We start from the raw sequence: 25,403 nt of genomic DNA, 5'->3' as shown, positions 1-25,403 counted from the left end.
GTTGTCGGAATTGAATTTTGGGAAGTTCGGAGTTGATTTGGAAAGAAAATTCTAATTACGGAAGCCTTAAGATGGAAGATTTGACTTTCTAGTAAACGACCTCAGAATCGGGATTTGAAGGTTCTAATAGGTTCGTATGATGATTTCGGACTTGGGCGTATGTTCGGGTTGAGCATCGGATCATCCGGGAGCATTTCGGCGTTTATTATGAAAAGTTAATATTTTAAAAGTTTAAGAATTTCCTAAGTTTGGTTTGGAGTGGGCTTTGGTGTTATTGATGTACGTTTGGGATTCCGAGCCTTGGAATAGGTTCGTATCATGATTTGTGACCTGTGCACAAAGTTTGACGTCATTCCAGAATGTATTGTTATGAATCGGACGCGTTCGTCGAAGTTTGAAAGCTTGAAAGTTAGAAAAGGATTTCGATCGTCGATTCATAGTTTCGATGTTGTTTGGCGTGATTTGAGGCCTCGACTAAGTTCGTAATATGTTTTGGGACGCATTTATATATTTGGTCAAGGTCCCGGTGGCCTCGGGTGGATTCCGGATGGTTAACGGATCGAATTTTAGACTTAAGCAAAAGCTGAAGTATTCTGGTTGCTGGTGCAACTGCTTCTGCGGAAGCTTCATCGCAGAAACGGCCTCGCAGAAGCGAGGCAGTGGACCGCAGAAGTGGATAGGAGGGAGCTGGGAAGAGGTCGCAAGTGCAAAAGAACTCTCGCACCTGCGTGACCACAGAAGCGGCCCGCAAGTCGCAGAAGCGGTAGGGAGTGAGGCAAGCTGGAGGTGCAGGTGCGAGGTTTGTGCCACACCTACGAGACCGCAGAAGCGGATTCTTGGTCGTATGTGCGACTCCGCAGAAGCAGAGTATTATCCACAGATGCGAAGGCAGGGGCCGAAGAGGGACCGCAGAAGCGGTCAAGTAGCCGCAGGTGCGAGAGGTCATTGGGTAGTGTGTTCTTTTAAGAACGGGATTTGGCCCATTTTTTTCATTTTCACTTGGTTTGAGCGATTTGGGAGAGCTTCAAGGGGAGATTTTCATCAAGCAACACAAGGTAAGTGACTCCCACCTATTAAATACATGGTTTGTGTATTGATTTAAACATGAAAATTTGTAGAAATATGAGATTTTGGTAAAAAATCTAGAATTTGGTATTTTTTGATTTTGACCACGAAATTGGACATGCAATTTGGAATAAGTTATATATTTTAGTTCGTGGTGTTATGGGTAAAGTTTATCTTCAAAAATTTTTAAAATTCGGGCACGTGGGCCCGAGGGTTGTCTTTGTTGGCTTTTGAGCGGAGTTGGGAATCATTTTCAATTGTTAAATTATATGTATTAGGGTATATTTTGATTGGGTTGCACATTGGTTGATTAGTTTTGAAGAGACGAGCATCGATTTGAGGTGTTTGAGAGGTGTTGGAGACAGTTTTGGAACTTAGGAGTGAGGTAAGTCTCTTGTCTAACCTTGTGAGGGGAAACTACCGCTAGGTGATATTTATTGTTATGTGCAACTAGTTGTGGGTGCTACTTACGCACGAGGTGACGAGAGTCCGTACGTAGCTAAAGCATGTTTATATCCGGGTAGACTTATAGCTTGTTTGGCCAAGCTTTTTTTGGGCCAAAAGTGCTTTTGGCCAAAAATTGAGGTGATTGGCCAAGCTTTTAGAAGGAAAAAGTGCTTTTAAGGAGAATGAGAAGCAGTTTTGAGAAGCATAAAAATGTAGCTTCTCTCCAAAAATACTTTTCTGAGAAGTACTTTTGAGAAACATACACTTAGAAGCAGTTTTCAACAGCTTGGCCAAACACTAATTACTGTTTAAAAGGGCTTTTTAAATTAATTAGCCAAACACAAATCGATTCTCACCAAAAGTACTTTTTTGAAAAGTACTTTTGAAAAAAGTACTTCTCCAAATAAGCAGATTTTAGAAGTTTGGCCAAACAAGCTATTAGAATCTTATCATGTAATATTTGAATTATTTGGACTCATTCTGCTGGCTTAATTAATTGAAGTTATAATTGAAATTGATTTAGAAATAAATATATGTACACTAGGCCAAGTTTTAACACTTTGAGTTGTGGGCGAGTTATTTGATAAATGGTAAAGATTATATTCATTTTCTGCTCATATGTTGTATTGCAAACACGTATCTCGTAATTCGAAAACTTTCTTCTATTTCTTGTAGAGCGGGCCGAACGCCTCGGCAGTATATAGATGCATCTATGGTTCGTGGCACGACCCTCGACAGTGTACACACTATTTTGGATCGGGCCGAACAACCTCGGCAGAATCGTGCGTTATATCGCTAGTAGTCTGAATATTCACGAGCTAATTTTTTCACTGATGTCCGGCATTTATATGGTATAACTCATTTATTTGATAATGACACTTGACATCTTTTGAGTTTATAAGGTAGAATACAGGATTTAGAAATTCTTGCTTTAAAAGAAGTAATTGGAAGATTATGTAACTTACAGATTTACCCCATCATTGTCGTATGCTTCATATCTGCTCATGTTTTATTTTATTATTTTATTGGACCTTTAGTAAGTGTCGATGTCGAGCCCCCGTCACTACTTCTCCGGGGTTAGGCTAGATACTTACTAAGTGCGCGTTGATTTATGTACCCATGCTGCACTTCTGCACTAAATGTGCATGATCTGACAGGCTCATTTGATGATCACCTTGGCGCGTAGGCGCACCTGTTGAGGAGACTTTATGTGAGTTGCATTCCAGGCTACGCATCGCAGTCCACCGAGTCTCCATTGTACTATTTATTTTATTCAGTCTTACTACATTCGGTACAGATATTGTATTATTATTATACTCCTTAGAAAATGCTCATGCACTTGTGATACCGAGTTTTGGGGGTTCATACTGGTTGTTCGTTATTGTAGTTCACGTAGTTATTATCTTTTTACCCTGTAAATTCCATCATATAATATTTAATAAATGGAGATTATGATCTCGAAAGTAATAAAATAAGTAAATAATGTGATAAATCAACGTTGGCTTGCCTGGCGGCGGCGTTAAGCGTCATCACGACCTATAGTGTATTTTGGGTCGTAACAGCTTGGTATTAGAGCATTAGGTTCACTTGAATCTCACGAGTCATGAGCAATTCTAGTAGAGTCTTGAGGATCGGTACGGAGACGTCTGTACTTATCTTCGAGAGGCTACAGGACTACTAGGAGCACTTCCTTTCTTGATTTCCTCATCGTGCGGTTTGATTCAATCAAGGCTTGTGCCTTTATTTCCTTCCTACTCAATCTTATGCGACGTGAAGCGGTTGTTGTCAATTGGATGTCCAGGAGTTGTATTGGTACTGCAGACGTGGTGCATGATGTTTTTCCTTTCATGTTCGGGTAGGTTATTATTGTCGCCTTGCGGAAGGGTGTTATGTTGTTTCAAGTTCAGTATCTGTACTTCCTATGTTTTTGAGAATATGCATGGATTGCTATGATGATCATGTGTTGTTATCGCACAGTGTTGGTGTAATGGTAGGGTGCTTGTCTATGTGTCGAGAAAGTGAATGACTTAAAATGAGGGTTTTTCAGTGCATGATTTAGAGGTTCAACATTTAATTCCAGCAAAGGAAGGGCAATCGGACTATGGACGTTTAGGCTTTGGTTGATGGAGTAACGACACTTAATATTTTCGAGCGTGGTGGAATTCTCAGTTGTGATGTGGTATCATCATCCTTGTTGGAACGCATTAAGGATTAGCAGGTGTTATGGTCTTTTTTGATTTTTGCCTTCAGGCAAGGTGTTGTGAAATGGTGCCTAAGACGCGGTTGTCAGAGATAGCGATGTGTAGCGGTTTCGAGCCGAATTAGTGATTCCAAGGTTGATGGCTTGCTCGAGAAGGATGATCTTCCAGGAGGTTTAGAGTTGATAGCAAATTCATTAGTTCAGGTGCTACAGATATGGATTTGGTATGAGGCAGCAGTTGGGCAGCAAAGTATGAGGGAGGACATGGCGGGAAGTGTCTCGAGGTAGTTGAATTTCTAGCAGGTCAAGTACGAACAACAGAGGTCGAGGAGTTGCCTAAAGGAGATGGTTTAACCGAATTAAGAGTGACAGATTAGCATATCGATTCTGTGGTAGGCTAGCCGCGTGCCTTAAAAAGTGTAGAACGGTTTAGGAATCGTGATGGAAGGCGATTGGTTTTACGGATTTTATTTAGAATAATGGTTACTGTGCGGAGAAAGATTGAATATGGCAGAAAGGAGTCTGCTTGAAATGAAGAGGGGTGTGAAGATTTGATTATCATTTCAGATGCAATATGACTTGAGTTTAGAAGGTATTGTTGAACTTTCAGTTGATGTTAATGGGGAAAGAACAGACTTATACAGCTGGTGGGCAAGCATGGGCTCAGGAGAATTTACTAATTACGTAGTAGTTGTACCCAGCGCAGCGTCGTTGGAAGATGTCGGTAAGGAATTCCACAGTTGGGTTATCTCCTGCGAGCAGGTTAGCGGTTGCGTGACTTTGATAAAGTTTCTACGAGGAGTTTTACTTACTACCCGACAGAAGGTCAAATATGCGGTCGTGGATGATAATTCGGAATGTTCATGAAAAGCTTAACAAAAGACTTTGAGAAATTTGGTGGGTTAACGGTGCGAGATCATGGTAATTAAGAAGGAGAAATCGTTGTGGGCTCTACATTATGTGGTAGCTTAAAGCTAAGTGAGGGAGCCCCACTATTTACGATTGGATCACGTGGTTGTCTATTTGTGCGGTTCCTGGTTATCGATGCGTTGGCGGATTAATTATGACTAGGAAAAAATAAGTAAATGTCAAGAGTAATTCGAACAAGGAACTCGATGAATGTGTGTTGTACTTCACCTTATCGATTGAGGTGCAGGATTTGGGAAGACTTAGAGTTTATGCTTCTTGTGGAGGTAATGTACAATGAAAAGAATTCAGCCTGTTGCTTCCTTGAGAGGGTGTTCACGTGCTAGCAGAGTGTTGAAGTTTAGTTATATTCGGGATAATATCAGAGTAGGTGACTCTCAACAACGGTTCTAGTGGGTTCAAGAATTAAAGTGCAGTGCCTAAGGATTTCGGGACCGTTGTGTGGTTAAAGATCGAGTCTTCACAGTGGATTGCGAACGTGACTTGCAATATTCTATGTTATCATCGGGTATGCGATGAGGTATTGGAGGAAAGGAAGAAATAGCTTCGGATTCGCAGAAGGTCTTGCAGAATGGGCGTACCAGTCGGAGATGCTATTGAGCGCATAAGGAGGGTATGGGATGGTTCATGAGTATTGAGACGATGCGGTCTCGTAATGCGGGTCACTTGGGATGAGTGCGGATTTAATTCGTTATGCTTTCGAATGGAGCTATTATTATTTCTAAGGCAAGTCGAGAGTAAATTGGAAGAAGTTGGGTCGGTTAGAAATGGTTGAACCAGTCTGATTGCGCCAATGATCAGTTCCTTCAGCGTGTGAAGTTATACATGCGGTTTGTAGTTGTACGTGAGGGCTTGACAGCCACCATAACTTGATTGATTTAGGAGGTATTTGATTCAATGGCCTTGTTGTATAAATGGATTCCGGAAGAGTCATGACGGTTTAGATCACGACTTGAGGGTTGTATTTCCTACGGTTTGGGAATTTAGTTGTGGGTTGCATTGGTTCTTTTGAAATGAGTTATTCTAGCCAATGAAGTGTTCATTCTACTAGTATTTCAGGGGTTTACGATAAATTCTTATACTCTCGTATAGCGCCTTAATGGGTGCATCGAGCGGCATGGGAATTAGAAGTTGAGGATCAAGGTTGCGGTTCGGTATTGATAAGAATGTCACGAGCTCGAATGAGCACGGAAGAATTCAGATGTTTAAAGCAAGTTGGCGTTATCTTATTGTCGCCCGAGAATGGTGTTCTATGGAAGAGGCATTGTGTATTGATTTGCGGATTGTGATTTTCTTTACAGAATTAGTACGGTTCGTGGTATGGAGGTGCAGATTTTGCTACCCGGTGCGGAAGGTCGTTGGAGCGTGCCCCACGAAAAGATTTTATAAGTATGGCATGTTAGTCATTTAATTGTGAAAGATTAAAACCAAGTATGGAGGTTATAGTAATATCGCAAATGCGAGAGTTTATGTCTGAGAGGCTTCCTATTCCTTGGGCTGTGGACCGCGTGAGTTTGTTTCGAATTTGATGGATGTTCTTATATGTCATGAATAGGGCCATTATGGATCTTTGGAAGGTTATTGGCCCCGTATAGTATGATTAGAATCGGTGTGAGGTCCGTTGGAGGGTCTAATATAAGTGTGTGCTCTACGTCAAGTCGGATGTGTTCGTTCATCATAGCATTGCTTACGGATGAATCGTCGTGCATGGGATGTTATTTCTGTCATCAGCTATTCCGTGTAATCTCTATTGTGCCATATGGGTTATGAGACGATTGATTATTCGCACACGTGTTGAGGTCCCGTGTACCTTTGTGGTGTTATGTGAGCAGGATGGCTCTCGAGATGCAGGTCATTTATTGCACCTTAGTTGTGCTTGGGTTTCGTAACGTATGGCGTTATCCGTCTCTCTAGGATTTGTATTATACACTTGGCGTGCTTGTGATCGATATTTTGGCATTTCGTAAGTATAAGCGTTATGGCTTGATGTGCGTATTTTTCTTCTTGATGTTATGTGTGGATCGGGTGGCACGCCGCCACGGGTATATTGTCTGGATCGGTGGCACGCCGTCACGGGCATGTTATGTGAATCGAGTTGCACACCGTAATAGTGTCATGTTGGATCGGGTTGCACGCCGCAACAACGAGATGTTAAGCATAGTTCCTTACACTTATTTTGTGTGCCTTGTTTTCATCCCTGAGGTAGGTTCACAACATCTATTCGGCCGTTTTATTCGTAATGCAGGCTGGGTAGTCCTTCTCCAGAGTTCGTTCTTCCTTATGTATCACATTCGAGTCGTAGCTTGTTGGCGCGTTGTGGGCGCCATTTAAGATTTTTGGCAGTGTCTGAGACGGCTTATTGCATGAGCAGCTTGTACTGGGTGAGACGAGATTATTGGACCTGAAATTAGTGCAATCAGATTTATATAAGGTACATTAAAGAGAAAATATCTTTATTCCATTCAGAATGAGGTAATGGTTTTTGTCAGGAGGAGAGACTCCATGAATTATTGATTTGGCAGGTGGTTATGAGTTTCTACATGTCGTTTTCGTCGTGGCAGTATTGCGAGGGTTGGAACATGATGTATATGCATCATGAGATGTATTGCGGGCATCAGATTTATGAAATTACAGCTATTGTGGCCGGAGGATGTTATTATGGACAACCGACTTATGTGGTACATGGTGTGATTTCAGCATAGGTGCATGATTATGTTTTGGAACAGTGCGTGGTGATTGGTACTGTGTTCGTATGTTAGAATCAAGACCTGTAGAGAAATTCGGAGGTTGGAATTTGGTCCTAAGGTTTATTGACTAAATAAAAGGGAGGATCTTCAGTCTGACTCGAGCTAATGTGTCCAACTAGATTGTGGTGGCACGGGTAGGTGCACGAGGTGTTAAACAGTGATTTTGAACAACTCCAGAGCAGTCCTTAGCATGTTCGAGGACGAACATATGTTTAAGTGGGGGACAATGTAATGACCCGATGTTTTGAGCTCTAGCACGTCATTTGGTAGTTTGAGGCCTTGAGTAGCTTCACTTTGGGTATTATGACTTGTACGTATGGTCAGAATTGAACTTCGGGAAGTTCGAAGTTGATTTGGAAAGAAAATTCTAATTTCGGAAGCCTTAATTTGGAAGAATTGGCTAAGATTTGGCTTTCGAGTAAAAGACCTCGGAATCGAGATTTGAAGGTTCCAATAGGTTTATATGATGATTTCGGACTTGGATGGATGTTCAAATTGAGTATCGGATCACCGGGGAGTATTTCGGCGTTTATTATGGAAAGTTAACATTTTGAAAGTTAAAGAATTTTTTAAGTTTGGTTTGGAGTGGGCTTTGGTGTTATTGATGTCTGTTTGGGATTCCGAGACTTGGAATAGGTTCGTATCGTGATTTGTGATATGTGCACAAAGTTTGGCGTCATTCCGGAATGTTTAGTTATAAATCGGACACGTACGTCGAAGTTTGAAAGCTTGAAATCTAAAGAAGGATTTCGATCGTTGATTCGTAGTTTAGATATTGTTTGGCGTGATTTGAGGCCTTGACTAAGTTCGTAATATGTTTTGGGACACGTTGGTATATTTGGTCAAGGTCCCGAAGGCCTCGGGTGGATTCCGAATGGTTAACGGATCGGATTTTGGACATAAGCAAAAGCTAAAGGATTCTGGTTGCTGGTGCAACCGCTTCTGTGGAAGCTTCATCGCAGAAAACGGCCTCGCAGAATCGAGGCAGTGGACCGCAGAAGCGGCTAGGAGGGAGCTGGGAAGAGGCCGTAAGTGTGAAATAATTCCCGCACCTGCGTGACCGTAGAAGCGACCCGGGAGTCGCAGAAGCGGTAGGGAGTGAGGCAGGCTGGAGGTGCAGGTGCGAGGATTGTATCGAAATACCGCTTCTGCAATCCCCCTTCAGCCCCTGCCTTCGCATCTGTGGACCAGACTTTTCTTCTGCGGAGTCGCACATGCGACCAAGTGGCCGTAGGTGCGAGAGGTCGCTGGGCAGTGTGTACTTTTAAGAACGGGATTTGGCCTATTTTTTTTTATTTTTACTTGGTTGGGGTGATTTTGTATAGTTTCAAGGGGAGATTTTTATCAAGCAATACAAGGTAAGTGACTCTCACCTATTACAAGTTAAATACATGGTTTGTGTATGGATTTAAACATGAAAATTTGTAGAAACTTGGGATTTAGGTAAAAAATCTAGAATTTGGTATTTTTTGATTTTTACCACGAAATTGGACATGAAATTTGGAATTAGTTATTTATTTTAGTTTGTGGTGTTATGGGTAAAGTTTATCTTCGAAAAGTTTTGGAATCCGGGCACGTGGGCTCGAGGGTTGTCTTTGTTGGTTTTTGAGCGGAGCTGGGAATCATTTTCAATTGTTAAATTATACGTATTGGGGTATATTTTGATTGGGTTGCACATTGGTTTATTAGTTTTGAAGAGACGGGCATCGATTTGAGGTGTTTGAGAGATGTTGGAGCCGGTTTTGGAACTTAGGAGCGAGGTAAGTCTCATGTCTAACCATGTGAGGGGGTACTACTGCTAGGTGATATTTATTGTTATGTGCAACTAATTGTGGGTGCTACGTACGCACAAGGTGATAAGAGTCCGTACATAACTAAAACATGTTTATGTCTAGGTAGACTTATAGCCTGTTTGGCCATGTTTTTTTGGGCCAAAAGTACTTTTTGGCCAAAAGTACTTTTGGCCAAAAATTGAGGTGTTTGGCCAGGATTTTAAAAGGAAAAAAGTGCCTTTGAGGAGAATCATAAGCAGTTTTTAAGAAGCAGAAAAATGTAGCTTCTCTCCAAAAGCACTTTTCTCAGAAACACTTTTGAGAAAAATACACTTAGATGCAGTTTTCAACAGCTTGGCCAAACACTAATTACTGTTGAAAAGCACTTTTCAAATTAATTATCCAAACACAAATCGATTCTCACCAAAAGTATTTTTTTGAAAAGTATTTTTGAAAAAAGCACTTCTCAAAATAAGCAGATTGTAGAAGCATGGCCAAACAGGCTATTAGAATCTTATCATGTAATATTTGAATTATTTGGACTCATTCTGCTGGCTTAATTAATTGAAATTAATTTAGAAATAAATATATGTACACTAGGCCAAGCCTTAACACTTTGAGTTGTGGGCGAGTTATTTGAGATTTGGTAAATATTATATTCATTTTATGCTCATATGTTGTATTGCAAACACGTATCTCGTAATTCGAAAACTTTCTTCTATTTCTTGTGGAGCGGGCCGAATGCCTCGGCAGTATATAGATGCATCTATGGTTCGTGTTGCACGACCCTCGGCAGTGTACATACTATTTTGGATCGGGCCGAACAACCTCGGCAGAATCGTGTGTTATATCGCTAGTAGTCCGAATATTCACGAGCTAATCTTTCCACTGATGTCTGGCATTTATATGGTATTCCTCATTTATTTGATAATAAGACTTGACATCTTTTGAGCTGTTAAGGTAGAATACAGGATTTAGAAATTCTTGCTTTAAAAGAAGTAATTGGAAGATTATGTAACTTACAGATTTACCCCATCATTGTCGTATGTTTCATATCTGCTCATATTTTATTATGTTATTTTGTTGGACCTTTAGTAAGTGTCGATGTCGACCCCCCATCACTACTTCTCCGGGGTTAGGCTAGATACTTACTGGGTATGCATTGATTTACGTACTCATGCTGTACTTCTGCACTAAATGTGCAAGATATGACAGGTTCCTTTGATGATCACCTTGGCGCTTAGGGTTGAGGAGACTTTATGTGAGTTGCATTCCACGCTACGCATTGCAGTCCACCAAGTCTCCATTGTACTGTTTATTTTATTTTATCTTACTATATTTGGGACAGATATTATATTATTATTGTACTCCTTAGAAAATGCTCATACACTTGTGACACCGGATTTTGGGGGTTCCTATTGGTTGTTCGTTATTGTAGTTCACGTAGTTATTATTTTTTTACTATATAAATTCCATCTTATACTATTTAAGAAATGGAGATTATGATCTCGAAAGTAATAAAATGAGTAAATAATGTGATAAATCAACGTTGGCTTGCCTGGTGGCGGCGTTAGGCGCCATCACTACCTATAGTGAATTTTGGGTCATGACATAAAATCGAGTTCAAAAAATTATTCTGCGACACATATATCTCACACACGGGTATACATGGATATACGTGTGATACACATTTGATATCGTTATGATACATATGTGATACTCAAATGATACACAGTGTGATACACATATCATTTTTTTCATGTTCATCTTCTAATTCGAATTTTCAATTCAAACCACCTCAAAACTCCACCAAATCATCCCAAAAAGGAGAGTCAATCTTGTTAAGATGTACCCAATCTATTCTAATAACACTCACTCAAAAGAAAGCAAAAAATAATTCTTTTTTTGGCTACGAATAGCTAATTGGCTAATATTAGTAATATTTTATGAATTAACCTATTTTTGTAATATGCTACTTATAAATGGACATAGCTGGTAGTATTCCTGGAATTATACCATTGGGTGTGAACAACATGGGCATGGCCCATCAACCTTTTTATTGAAATGTGACCTGGTAATTATTAGTATCAAAGTGATATACTAATTATTTATTGAACAAAGTTTTCAAGATAAAATCAAAAGTAAAATATCAGATAGAAAATTAGTCCTATGCCTACCTCCTCCCCCCCCCCCCCACCCCCACCCCACAACCAACAAGTTGATGAATCAATTTACAAGTGTATCAATCCCTAAAAGAACCCGACCCTCATATATATATATATATATATATATATATATATATATATATCCGTGTTTGGGCATTTAAATGTTCTTTTAACCCATGCATACCAAGCCTACGAGTCGCCAGCTCATTCTTTTACTGGCATACGGTCAGAGTTCACTCTACAGTAAAATGGTTCGTCTTATAAAAAAAAATTATAACGTTTGTGAGAAAATAAAAAATTATTATTGACGCTAATGATACGGTCGAAACAAACCATATGCATGCTAGCCCAACTTTAAAATGTATAACATTATTTAATACCATGCATCCAAAGGTAATTTTAAATGGCCGTTGAGGCTTTATTGATAGTATATATAAAAAATGATTTAGGAATATATGTAAAATTTTATGGTTACAAAATATTAAAAGTGGTGTTTCGGAGAGAAATTATGTCGAAGTTTAAGACAATTGATTGAATTATTAATTAATTTATTTCTTAATTCTAACAAAAGAAATCCACTTTTAATTCATAAAGTTGAGTGGATTATACAAATTTAAAATTCAAAACCTCGGACTATTCTAGCAATCTTATTAATTCCCTGACTTAATTCAAGCATCATTCGAATATTTGATTTTTATAATATTTTTTCCACTTGTAAAGCACTTTCATACAAATCATTCTTTCTTTTTTAGCATACTTCAATTCCTTTGATTTTAATAATAAAACATTGACCTCAGCTCCTGCATTGGTTTGAAATTAATTTTATTTATTAAAATTAATAAAATTATTAATTACGCGTACAAATTGTTACGTACGTAATTTATTCGCATGGAAATAATATTATCCCAGCTCCTGCATTGGTTTGAAAGATTGTTTTTCATTCATAAAATGATTTTTTTTTTTTGGCAAACCATAAAATGATCTCAACATGTCGCTGTTAAATGAGATGCAGCCGATCATGAGAAATAGGATAAATATTTATTACATTATTTGGTTTAGAACATTATGTTAATCTTTAGTCAATTCCGGTTTTAGGAGTGAAATTCTAGCACTTTCACGAATTACTATAAACTACATGAAAGGTTCTAGACTTCTAGTCTGATAAAAATTTACCCTTATCCCGGTTTTTACCTCAAGCAAATGGATGCATAAAATTTATCTTAAAGATCAGTTATTTATTACTTAATCATAGTTAGATGATATGCATTTATACTTTAATTTGAGATTCTCATGGTTAAATTATTTGATTTGGTACAAACATCCGATGCAGGTAAGCATTTATCGTTCTAGTATATATTAAAAGTTTAGGGATAAATGAGACCAAATACAATATGAGTTTTTTAAATATAGTCTTTATGGACAAAAATTTACCGGAGTTGTAAAGATTTCCCTTTTTTTTTTGTTGTCATTTCCTTGTATCCCACAAACCAAAATTAAATTCAACCTTTTGTCAATGATAATAAAAGAACTAAATGCAAAGCATTAAAAGAAAAAAGAAAAGAAAAGGCATACGATAAGTGGCTTTGGCGAAGCTAGAAATTTCGTACGAGGTGTTCAAAATTTAATATATTCATATAAAAAATAATTTTAGACCTATAAATACAATATAAATATTTATTATACACAGTATAATTTTTCGATTAATAGTATTCGGTAGACCACCTTTCAATATATGTGACTACGCTACTGATAAGTGGAGGTAAACGACAGTAATTGATTTTTAGCAATATAAGGTGACAGTGGCGGAGCCACCTTATCCAAAGGCCCTTCGTTTTAAAAATTACACCGTGTAGTTCAATAATTTTTATTTTATAAGTATATATTATTATATGTTGACCCCCCTTGATTTTTTCATGTATTTATTTTTTTATATTTTGACACCCTTTAGTGAAAATTACGGATGCACCACTTAAGATGACATTTCCCTTAATTTCTGAACAGGCCTTTCAACAAGAACATAGTATTAAGTGGAAAACAATAGAGGAGAGCGAGTTCATTATTCATCGAATTTTAAATTTTCCGTTACTAATCTTAGATTTTTCGATCTAAAAAAAGGGTTATTTCCCTTAATTTCTGAACGGGCCTTTCAACAAGTACCTAGTATTAAGTGGAAAACAATAGAGGATAGCGAGTCCATAATTCATCGAATTTTAAATTTTTCGTTACTAATCTTAGATTTTTTTATCTAAGAAAAGGGTTATTTTGGTCAAAATGATTACAAGGAAAAAGATCTTACAAATCAGGGGCGGCCCAAGGGTCAAGCCACTAAAGCAAAGGTTTTAGGCCCCCAAATTTCGAGGGCCCCAAATTTTTCTTTTATTTTTTTACTCGTATTTGTATTGTGATCCCGACTAATCTAGATTCGTACCGCATAAGACCTAGTAAAAGAGAGAACACGTTTTAACATGATTTTTTTAACCACAGGACTCGAACCCAATATATTTAATTAAGGTAAGTTGGATCAAATACATCTCACAACAATCTTTAGAGACAGGGTCTAAATATATTGGGTATGTTAAAATAAAAAATAAAATATTTTATAAAAATTCAAGATAACTTTAATTTAGTAGTGATGTAACCGTTTGAGCAAAAAATGCAGAAAGAGAATCACTCCACCTAAACCCTTATCGCGAATATAAAAACTTTTCATTATTTAAATTTTACGAGTGACATCATTAGTGAGGTATCTATATGAATTTGGTTCTATTATCTAAGATCAATAATATCTTAGGAGAGACTAAATTATTTATAAAATAAATTATTAACAACTGATGTTAGGCCAAAATTCTATACTTTTAGCACATTACTCACCCTATATTTTGTTGGTTTAAGTGAGTTATTGTGCGACAATTGCTCTAAATTGTGTTGTTTTATGTATAGAAACATCAGAATGAATCATCGATGTTATGATAAAAAAAAAATTCATTCTGAAAGGCCCCAAATTAAAAATCGACTTTAGACCACCAATCTTCTTGGGCGCCCTGTTACAAATTTAGACATAAAAGATTCTATTTCTCTTCTTAACTGGTCCTCATATTTTATAGTAACGTATTCGTTCCAAATTTGAATACCTTATGAATCTATGATTCCAGATACTTCCAAATTAGAAATTGCCACGAAATTACTCCTTTTTATTTTGTTTCTGTTTTTGCTGGGACACTTGGTACTTATCTTGCAACAACACAACACAGACCACAACTTCAAAACTCGGTACATCCAATTTGACTGTCACTTTTCTATGTAGTGCGATTAGCATTAGTTTACAAACATATTGTAACTGCTTTTATGTGGAATTATAGTTTGAGTTTTCGATTGTAAAATGTAAAGAGCGATAACAACAAACTCAGTGTAATTTCATAAATTGAGTCTGTGAAGGATAGTATATACACAAATCTTAACCCTATCTTGTGAAAGTAAAAAAGTTATTTCTGATAGACACTCAGGTAAAAAAAAATTCAGTCACATTATAGTTGGAAAGAAATTCAGTAACGAGGTAAAAAATAAAGAGCATAGGATAATATTGCGTTTCTAGTTATTAGATGGTTATTATCATTTTTCTGGCTATTGTTGTAGATATTTGATTGTTTTTATTCATCCTCTCGAGCCGATGGTCTTTCGGAAACAACTTCTCTACCTCCCAAAGATAAGGGTAAGGTCTGAATACATACTATTCTCTCCAAAACCACTGGTGAAATTTTATTAGGTTTGTTATTGTTATTGTATTATAGGATAATATTGCGTTGATACAATAATAAGTAAAGTTTTTTATTCACAAAAAGTAATAGAAAAAATTAACTTTTCGAATTCACATTGAAAATTAGTTAATTTGATTCTGGTATTCGAAAAGATTCAAATAAATTAAAATAGGTGGAGAAACTGCTTTAATGTGGAATTATAGTTTGAGGTTTATATTGTAAAAAGTTAAATAATTAGTAAAGTAATTTATTTCAAATAAGTAATGAAAAAAATTAACTTTTCGAATTCACATTAAAATTTCATTTAACTTTCGTATTCCGAAAAGATTCAAATAAATTGAAATAGGTGGAGTAACTGCTTTAATGTAGAATTATAGTCTGAGGTTTATATTGTAAAAAGTTAAATAATTAGTAAAGTTTTTTATTCCGAAAATGTAATGGAAAAAATTAACTTTCCCTAAACAACAATCCTTTGTTTTTTCAAGAACCGAAATATTGTTCTAATGTAAAGGCCGCTACAAGACAAAACAGTGTGTATCACATGTCTGGTAAGTTAATCCACTTGGATTAACTTACGTAGCATGTTTTCACCAATTTGTTATTATAAACTAAACATATTCTAGAAAGAAAAAACAAAAAAACTTAACCTATGTATATATTATAAGGGAAATCAAACAAAATCAAATTACCATATTATTTGGCAAATTTCTAAACATTTTGACATGTTATCTGCTATGATTTATAGCACTTTTTATAGTAGTTTTTTAAATATTTATTTTTATTTTTAGGCATCCAATTAATGGGAGATCCGATTGAAAACTATTATCGAACATTTTGGTGATGTTATGTGAGAGTCCATCATCTGAACCGAGATCAAATGGAAAATTAAGTTAGTGTTTGGCCATAGATTCCCATATTTATTCTGAAAAATCTGATTTGGGTGAAGTTTGGTTTGAAGATGAAAATGTGTTTGGACATATGTTTTGGGTGAAGTTTGGTTTGAAAAAAATATGAAACATGACTTATACCCACAAGTTCTAAAAACTATCACAAATACCCAACAATACCATTCATTATATTATCGCAAACCATAGTCCTGAACATAAATAAATTTGATACAAAATTATTATTTTTATAATGAATTACATGATACACTATCAGATGACCGAGAAGACGAAACAACATCATTACAAAATAATAAATGGTGGGCTTTTTTATAAAATACAAAAGTTTGGAGTAACTTTTAAAAAATATAATAATGATATTTTGGCCTAAAACCAGCTATTGAGCTGATTTTGGTATTTGAGATTTGAGACTTGGGATTTGGCTAAAATGTAGGCAAAATCTATAGCCAAACATGTATTTGTCAAATAAAATCCAGATTTATTTTGACAAAATCTATGGCCAAGGTCCTAAGTTGTCCCCGTGCCTCCATGCCCTTAATGCCCCCGACCCCACCGCCACCTCCCACCCCTAACTAAATAAAAAAGAAAAACACAAAATCACCACCCACTAAAAAAGATAAAGAAAATAATTAATTCCAAATAAGATTCTCTTATTCATTCATTCTTGTAACATCTTATATAAATACATGTGGTAACGCCTAGCTGGTAGGCTAGCCATACATTTCAAAATCTTCATTAGGGAAACAACGTAAGACAAGAGAAGAAGAACAGGAGTGATTTGCAAAGGAAAAAGGGAAGAGAAGATTTTGGTTTTCATTTGGCTATGGCTACAAAAGGGTTGTTGATTTATCTGTTAGCAGGTTTTTCTGTGGCGGTTCTATCAGTTTTCTTTGTCCAGAACTTCCAAGATGGAAAATTTTATCAAAGTTCTAACCTTTTGCAACGACCCATTGGATCTGAAGACAAAGTTTGGCCGGTATTTATTGTCTCTTGTTATAATCTTCTATATTATATATGCTTGTTTCCACCCGTGAAAATCCATTGGGTTTGTTGTTGTTTATAGTTATAAACATGTGGTATATACATAAAAAATGGCAGTATGATGTATTAAGCTATCACTATGCGTGGGGTCCGGGAAGCGTCGGACCACAACAGTTGTGCTCAGTTTTATCCTGCATTTTTATCAGAGGCTATTTTCATGGCTCAAAAACGTGAGCTCACATAGCAACAACTTTACGAGTCTCATCCAGACGTGGTATATACATGTGGAGCAAAAAAGGGTCTTGAGTTTTACCTTAAATGGCTTTTGGTTTATATGTTTTTTTTTAAAATTTTTGTTCTTGTTGCAGGAATTGAAATTTAGTTGGAGAATTGTTGTGGCAACGATAATAGGATTTTTGGGGTCAGCTTGTGGTACTGTAGGAGGTGTTGGTGGAGGAGGCATTTTTGTTCCTATGCTTACTTTGCTTCTTGGATTTGATACAAAATCTGCTGCTGCTCTTTCCAAATGTAAGCATTCTCTCTTTGCATTTCATATATGAGATAATAGATTAATAACATCAACAACAAAAACAATAAACTCAGTGGGGTCTGGGTAAGGCGAGTATACGCAAACTTTACCTTTACCTTGAAGGTAATGAGGTTGTTTCCGATAGAACCCGGCTCAAGAAAAGATGAAAAGAAAGAGATTAATAGCATCACAACTTGTAAATAAAGAGTTATCCGCTAGATGTGTGGGTTAAACATAACTAAATTCAATAGAATGGTTGGGAATTGTGCAAGCCTTAGAAGCTGAAAAAACTTGTAAATAAAGTGATTTGGATGAGTGACAGGAAAAGATATGGTTGTAAGTGGGGTAGATCTGAATTATTTGTATTTTCTTTTGTGGACACTTTTCATTCTGTTGAAAAGTTAATTTGCTTTTTTACAGGTATGATAATGGGGGCATCAGCATCATCAGTATGGTATAATTTGAGGGTACCACATCCATGCAGAGAAGTACCAATACTTGATTATGATTTGGCTCTGTTGTTTCAGCCTATGCTCATGTTAGGCATCACACTTGGTGTTTCTCTAAGTGTTGTCTTCCCTTATTGGCTCATCACTGTCCTCATCATCATCCTCTTCATGGGTAATTCTCGCGGAGTTTAAATTTTATATACTGACATATAATCATCCTTAAGATAATTATATGCAACCGTCATATAAGTATAGATTAGTGATTTGGCAAATAAGACAGTATACTTGTTGCGACATATTAAAATATACTATCAATATATATAAGTTAAGTCCTTTTTATTAACCATGATTAATTTCATTATTGGTCCTTTATGTTATCATCCTTGTTTTCTAATGCAAGATTTGGATTTGTGTTTGTTAAACTATTGGTTTTGTTGTTCTGACATCATAGCTTAAAGCAAGTAAGCAACTCTAATTGTATTTTATTGTTTGGTAATAGGGACTTCATCAAGATCATTTTTTAAAGCAATTGAGATGTGGAAAGAAGAAACTATTCTCAAGGTTAGCTCTACTAATCCAATGATTTACATGGGCCTTTTGCTTCCAAATGTATTGAACATATATAAATTACTTAAACAATATCAATGAGATTAAGAATGTATTAGTACTAATTTTTTATAACAGTCAAATAGTTACATTTGATGGTAACTAATTTTTCATCTGTGTTATTTGTATGGAACTTGCAGAAATCAATGGAAGAAGTTCCAGTTAATTCACGTGGTGAACGTATGTCGTCCAAGAACTGAATACACTTCTCCGTCTTTTTTTACTAAGAAAAAGTAACTACTGATTTGATCCTAGTTTAAATTAGGCTAATATTTGTTAGTTTTACTTGCTTTCTTTCAGTTGTTGTTATTGATACAATGTATGAGTCATTGGTTCCTAGGGAGGAGAAAACACCACTGGTAAGTTAATTTACTACATCAAATGGAGAATTTTCTGTTTTTGGCTCCCATTTCTAAGCTTATTTTATTGATTGTAATTGTCTAATTCTGGTATCTGACAGGAAATTTTTAGGTTCAACCTTAACTTGAAGAGAATTATGGTGCTCTTTCTAGTATGGTTCATATTTCTGATTCTTCAAGTGTTCAAGGCAAGTGAACCCTCTACCTTCTAATTTGAATATACTTGTTTCTTCTCTAAACATATTTACTAGATTTAAACGCGCTAAAGATTAACTTGTCGATGAAATGCCCATTGGTATGCACCTAAACTTAACTATTTTTAACCTGTTTACAGAACAATCTAGTGGCTTGTACTCCATTGTACTGGGTGCTCAACTTACTACAGGTACATAAATATTGGCAGCAAGGTCATTCTGCCACTTACAATACCCTGTCGCGTATTTAAGTCGTTTATATAATATTATTTGTGTATGGTGAGGCTGAGTCTTATAGAATGCATTTGTGTTTTCAGTTCCCAGTAGCATTCGCAGTGTTTGGGTATGAATGTGTGAAATTGTACAAGGAAAGCAAGAAGAGGAGACTAGACGGGAATACAGAGTCAATATGTGAGGCTGACATTCAATGGACTGCCACAAACCTTATCTTCTGTGCCCTTTGTGGCATATTGGGAGGCACTGTTGGAGGACTGCTTGGATCTGGTGGTGGATTCATTCTTGGTCCTCTTCTTCTTGAGATTGGAGTTATCCCTCAGGTATGGCCGTCGTCGTTACCTCATTTATTAATTTCTTGATTATGATATCCAATTTTGGACAATGAAGATTCATATAGCCGACTTCAGCTTACTTGGCATTGTGTCGTCGTAGTAGTAGTAGTTGTTGAATTAGGATGTACATTTTACAGATTTTGTGTAATATGATTTGGTAGAGTGGCAGAGTTTTGCAAAGAAGTCAACACTAGATATGAACATACTCTGTTAATTATTGCACATGATGTATGCCAATCACCAAGATTCTAAAACAAGATGTACATCTTTATGGGACAGCCTTATTCTCACTTTTTAAATACATCTTGTTGGAAAGCCTTTACTCTCACTTATGTCTCCTTTTTAAAAATTAGTCACTTCTTCTAAACTTTACCATTATTTATGGTTGCTCTAGTGGGATACAAATAATAGAAGGTAGAGAGGGATTGGTAGGGAACCTTGTAACTTCCCAACAACTCTAGTATCCCAAACAAAAAATTGCAGAAATATGACACTTTTTGGGGATGGTCTTTAATTTTTGATCCCCGCTTTCGTTATGGGTAAAACTTCAAGGTCAAAAGTTAAAAGTGTTGCCCATAAAGTTTTACTCGTGACGCAAGTGAGGACAAAATTCAAGACCATCCACTTTGAGGTCTATTTGTGTACTTCACCCTATCGCGAAAGAATCTATTTTCAAAAAGAATTTAAGTTACATATACTGACATCATAAAGATTTTTTACATTATTAATGTAGTATAAACTACAGGTAATTTACTATTTTTTTCCAGGTAATCAATCAATACGAACTGTAAAGGATTATTTGTAACTGCATAGAGCTTAATTCAAAATAACAAATTCTATGGTACTATAGGTTTCTACTAAATGAGTGGCTAGAAAATTGTGCTATTATGGTTTTATGAAGATGTCTTTGTGGAAATATCTAAGGAATATTACAGAGAAAGATGGCTGTTTCAATCAATTGGGAAATTGACAAAAAGGACATTGTTTTTTTACTTCTACAGGTAGCTAGTGCGACAGCAACATTTGTGATGATGTTCTCATCATCTTTATCAGTGGTGGAGTTTTATCTCCTCAAGAGATTCCCAATGCATTATGGTATATTCTTAGTCTCAACAAATTTCTCAAAATTTTCACTTTTAAGTCTTGTACATTATTTGCAACATTATCTTCAGGACTAACTAAACTCATATTGCAGCTCTATACCTCATGAGTGTATCTATTCTTGCTGGCTTTTGGGGACAATGCTTCATTAGAAAACTTATCGCAATCTTAAAGAGAGCATCACTCATTGTATTCATACTCTCTGGTGTCATTTTCGCCAGCGCTCTCACAATGGGTAAGTCAATAAACAATTCTTGAATTTCATATCGCCATAAAATAAAATATTGTAAAGTTGTCTTGGAGCCTTGGAGCAACGGTAAAGTTGTCTCCGTGTGACCTATAGGTCACGGATTCAAACCGTGGAATCAGCCATTGATGCTTGCATGAGGGTAGGCTATCTACAGTACACCCTCTCGGGGTGCGGCCCTTCACCGAACCCTGCGTGAACGCGGGATACTTCGTGCACTGGGCTGCCCTTTTTTTTATATCGCCATAAAATATTGAATTGTGTGACCATCATATTTAAAAAATTAAGCTGTTACAGAGAGCATACGTTTAATATCTATCATATTAATTATGTCTCGAGTCTCGACATAAAATTAAGAAGCAAGAAAATAATTGATTTTTTCTCGATTTATGCAATGGTTACAGGGGTGATAGGGATAGAGAAGAGCATCAGTATGATACAGAACCATGAGTTCATGGGGTTCTTGGATTTCTGTAGCAGTCAATAATTTGTGTATTTCCAACTAGCAAATTATTGGTGGACAAGAATGGCACAGTTCAGTAAAGACTATAAAACATACATGTAAAGAGCAGCAGCAGCAGCAGAAAGATTGGTGGCCAATACATAATTGGACCAACCATTTGAAGAAGTCATTTTACTATAAGATAAAAGTATAGAATGTCATTTGAAAATGTGGTAATTTGCCTGAGTGTTAGCTAGCGCTAACGCCAGCATCCTCCACCATATTTTCCATTTGCTTTTAGTCAGTTATACAGTAAAATGTTTTGTGTCAGTGTGGCTATAATGTCCGTGAGTTAGCTAGCGCTAACGCCGGCCAACACCACCTCTATTTCCATTTTTTTGTTGTAAAATCTTGTGCTTGCTCTATAGTTTTATCTGAGTGTTAGCTAGCGCTAACACCAGAATTATTTCTATGGTTTGTATCTGAGTGTTAGCGCTCGCTAACACCAGCATTATTTGGTTAATTCCTGTGTATGTTAATGGTTCTGTTCGAGGGTTAGCTAGCGCTAACACCAACAGTACCAACACCAATACCATTTGTATTTCGCGATGTTATAGTGGTCACTTCACTTGTTTTGCAATGAAGTTTGTGATTCTTTCTATTAATTTTACTGTACAATAGACTTTGTGGTCCGGCCCTTATTCAGATTCCGCACATAGTAACAGTTTACTGAATCAGGCTGCTCTTGTTCCTTGATAAAATCAAAAATATTTCTGTACTCAAAGCAGCAGAAAAATCCTAAAATAAATTACCAATGTAATGAGAATAATGTAATTTCTTTGTACTGATTATAGCAGTCTGTCTATTTCATAATGTTTCAAATATATTCGATTTATTTTTCTGTACCACTCTCACAAGAAAGTTCAAATCATTTAGGCTCTAGCATTTGATAGATTATCCAACCCCGAGCAATCTTAGTTATTGGTGGGAGTTCGGTTCGTTAGCTAGTATTTGTTTAGCCATTCAGATATTGACTGGCGTTTTTTTTAGCTATGCATTACACACCTCGTGTGAATCTAGCTTTCAACAGCATAGAAGACTGGCGTTTTTTAAGCTATGCATTACACACCTCATGTGAATCTAGCTTTCAACAACATAGAATACATTAAATTTTAACGTGATTTCTTTTATTATCAAACTTACTCTTTAACTGATGCAGAGTATTTAACTATTATTATTTTCTGCTATAGTTAGTCTAGTGTACGAGTCAGCTTGATATTTTAAATTTTATGTTCATTCAAACATCTCATCACCAACTCTGAATGTGTGAGTATGCTTACAATGTCGGTCCTGAATAAGTGAGGAATGTTGTAGCAAGTCGGCAACTAACTCAAAGTTAATCAATTTTGATCAATCCCCAATAATTAGAATTGGACTATCAGGACAGTGTGGTACATAAAGTATCCCGTATTTACGCAGGGTTAGGGAAAGGGTCTCACCCGAATTGTATGAGTTTAAATAAAGTAACATGCTTGTTGAATTCAAACATCTCATCACCATATAAAATTGTATAGATGAAGTATTCAAAGAGGAATCCAATAAGGATCTTGTTGTTGAAGTTAGAGATTTGATTAACTCACAGGATCTGAAATAGAATATCTTAGTGTTTGGTCAATATCATAAAGATTAAACTAAATAGGATTAGTAGCCAAGGCTTATCCCAAGAAAATAAGAATTAAAAGATTTGGTTTATCTACTCCCTCTTCTATTTATCAGTATTGTTATTCGTACTCTAGTATTATCTTATTCTTCAATTTTACTACTAGTGCATATCTTTTACTTTGGTTCTCTTTGTTATTTTTGTTGGCAATATTTTTTTTTTTTTTTTTTACAATTTTTTTTTTAGAGCCGAGAGTCTATCGAAAATAGTCTCTCTACCTTACACAAATAGAAATAAGGTCTGCGTACACTCTATACTCTCCGGACCCCACGTTATGCCATCACTTGGTATGTCGTTGTTGTAACTCTGTTCTTCTCTCCTTTTTTGTCCCTTCTAATGGCAAAAGGGACAATAACTTCTTTGTCCTTTGATAACAACTTGTATAACGTGCTGCATCACATGTACTGTTCATCGTCCCTTATCTTATTTGGGACAACTCATTTGATGTTGGAACTGGAGATTGATGTGTTTATACTCTACTAAGTTACAATGTTTATTTTCCTAATTTTTGAGGCGGGTGTAAATGATTTTCAGTTAAATTATTATTTTCTTGATATTATGTTTTTTGTTTATTTTAAATGCGGGTAACGCATGAATATAAGTAAAGAGAAATAAGAAAACGAGAGAGCGAGTTTGAGTAAGTTTAGACTCGTGCAACAAAGCGATAGTGTGATAAAATTGCAACCATTATATTGTACCTTCACTTCCATTTTGGACGAGAGTAAAAATCTTTTGAACTTTTTTCTAATATCCATAATGAATTTTGTATTACTATTTTAGGAAGCAATTTCGAACAACCATTTCATAGCGTCCATCTTTTGGCACGTCTAGTATTTTTTTTTTTGTGTGTGTGTGTGTGTGGGGGGGGGGGGGGGGGGGGGGGGGGGGGCACTTGTGTATTTTTCGTAGCAGAAGTATTTACCGGTTTCTTAAGAGAAATGTATTCATCTAGTAGAAACAATTCGAGGATTTCAATTGATTTTTTCCGAAAAATTAGATGGTCCTTCTATGAATTTACCAACAATGCGAAAGGTTGCCCTGGTCGAGAATCTCAGGATTTATGCTTATTTTGAACTATGCATGTGGAAGGAAGTTATTTATTTTAGTAAAAATAAGTGATGTATAGTTGATAATCGCATATGTGATAATCAAACACAATATGGACCATAAAGAGTTATTAAAATGATAAACAGATTCCTCTAATTAAATAAGGATTCCTCTAGAAATGACATCTTCAACTTTGTTGCTTAGAGAGTGTTCCAAGATTAATACTCCTACTAATTAACTAATTAAGTACATTTCACGATGCCCCTTGACTTGAAATCATGTTGCTAAGTGCTAATTAGTTTACATGTTTATTTTTCCATATAATTACTTCTTCTGTGGATCAGATAGATAAATTATTAATTTGCAACTTGTTTACATGTATATATTAATTATTCCCTCAAACTCCATATATATTTATATGTATTTTAAGTCTTTAAACTTACTTTTCACTATATATTAATGTAGTGTCACGAGCTTCACGCATCTATTTAATTTTTCTTTTCTTGTCTTTTGTCCCCTTTTTGGCTTTAATATTTTAAGCCTAAAGGTGGGTTGGAAAAATATATGAAGGCTTTAAACAGGTTGAAAATGTTTTCCTAAATACCATATTTGCTCATTCTCTTTGCGAGATTTAATACAAAAAAATTTAATTAGTATGACAAGCTTTTTGAATTTTTACAGTAAGAAAATAGTGAAGAAACTCTTTTTACAAAAATAAGAAATAGTATTGGTTTTCAAGTGTAGAATTTAGAGAAGAAAGAAAGCTTTTGGAATAGAAAATAATACTAGAAAACAAAAATCCTATAAAATGAACATTAATGGGAGGGTGTTTGGGTAAGTTTATAAGGTGGCCAATTATTGGTTTATCTACGTGTTTGATAAACGCCAAATATACTTATAAGTTAAAATCAGTAAAAAAAAAAAAAAAAAAAGTTGGTTTGACCGAACTTTCTACCATTTTATTCCTAATTTTTTATTTTTGTAATTCTTGAAAAACTCTTCTCCCAAACAAGATTCCTAACTCCTCCATTTCATTTCCGCCATTCGTCCTTTTTCATGTAAAAACTCTTTTTAATTTATAACTTTTATAAACAGTGTGCCTTTTTTGCCACGTCTAGTGTCTTTCTATTTGTAAATTATTTTCCAAAATCACAAGAATCATGGAGAAGATGATGG

The 25,403-nt window shown here is 35.9% G+C and overlaps 1 protein-coding gene across 1 annotated transcript; it reads left to right on the top strand.

The window, feature by feature from the left end:
* The first annotated feature begins 16,589 nt into the window (after positions 1–16,589).
* Positions 16,590–22,125, top strand: LOC107832168 (sulfite exporter TauE/SafE family protein 4). The gene is made up of 12 exons (XM_016659980.2): positions 16,590–16,959; positions 17,333–17,492; positions 17,914–18,114; positions 18,442–18,503; positions 18,689–18,728; positions 18,849–18,907; positions 19,009–19,095; positions 19,242–19,292; positions 19,419–19,658; positions 20,672–20,765; positions 20,866–21,006; positions 21,423–22,125. The coding sequence occupies exons 1-12, from the start codon at positions 16,807–16,809 to the stop codon at positions 21,503–21,505; spliced, it is 1,371 nt and encodes a 456-aa protein (XP_016515466.1). The 5' UTR covers positions 16,590–16,806; the 3' UTR covers positions 21,506–22,125.
* Positions 22,126–25,403: the final 3,278 nt, after the last annotated feature.

This window comes from Nicotiana tabacum, chromosome 2 (assembly GCF_000715075.1).
Source record: "Nicotiana tabacum cultivar K326 chromosome 2, ASM71507v2, whole genome shotgun sequence".
Lineage (NCBI taxonomy): Eukaryota > Viridiplantae > Streptophyta > Magnoliopsida > Solanales > Solanaceae > Nicotiana > Nicotiana tabacum.
This window is presented reverse-complemented; position numbering and strand designations above follow the sequence as displayed.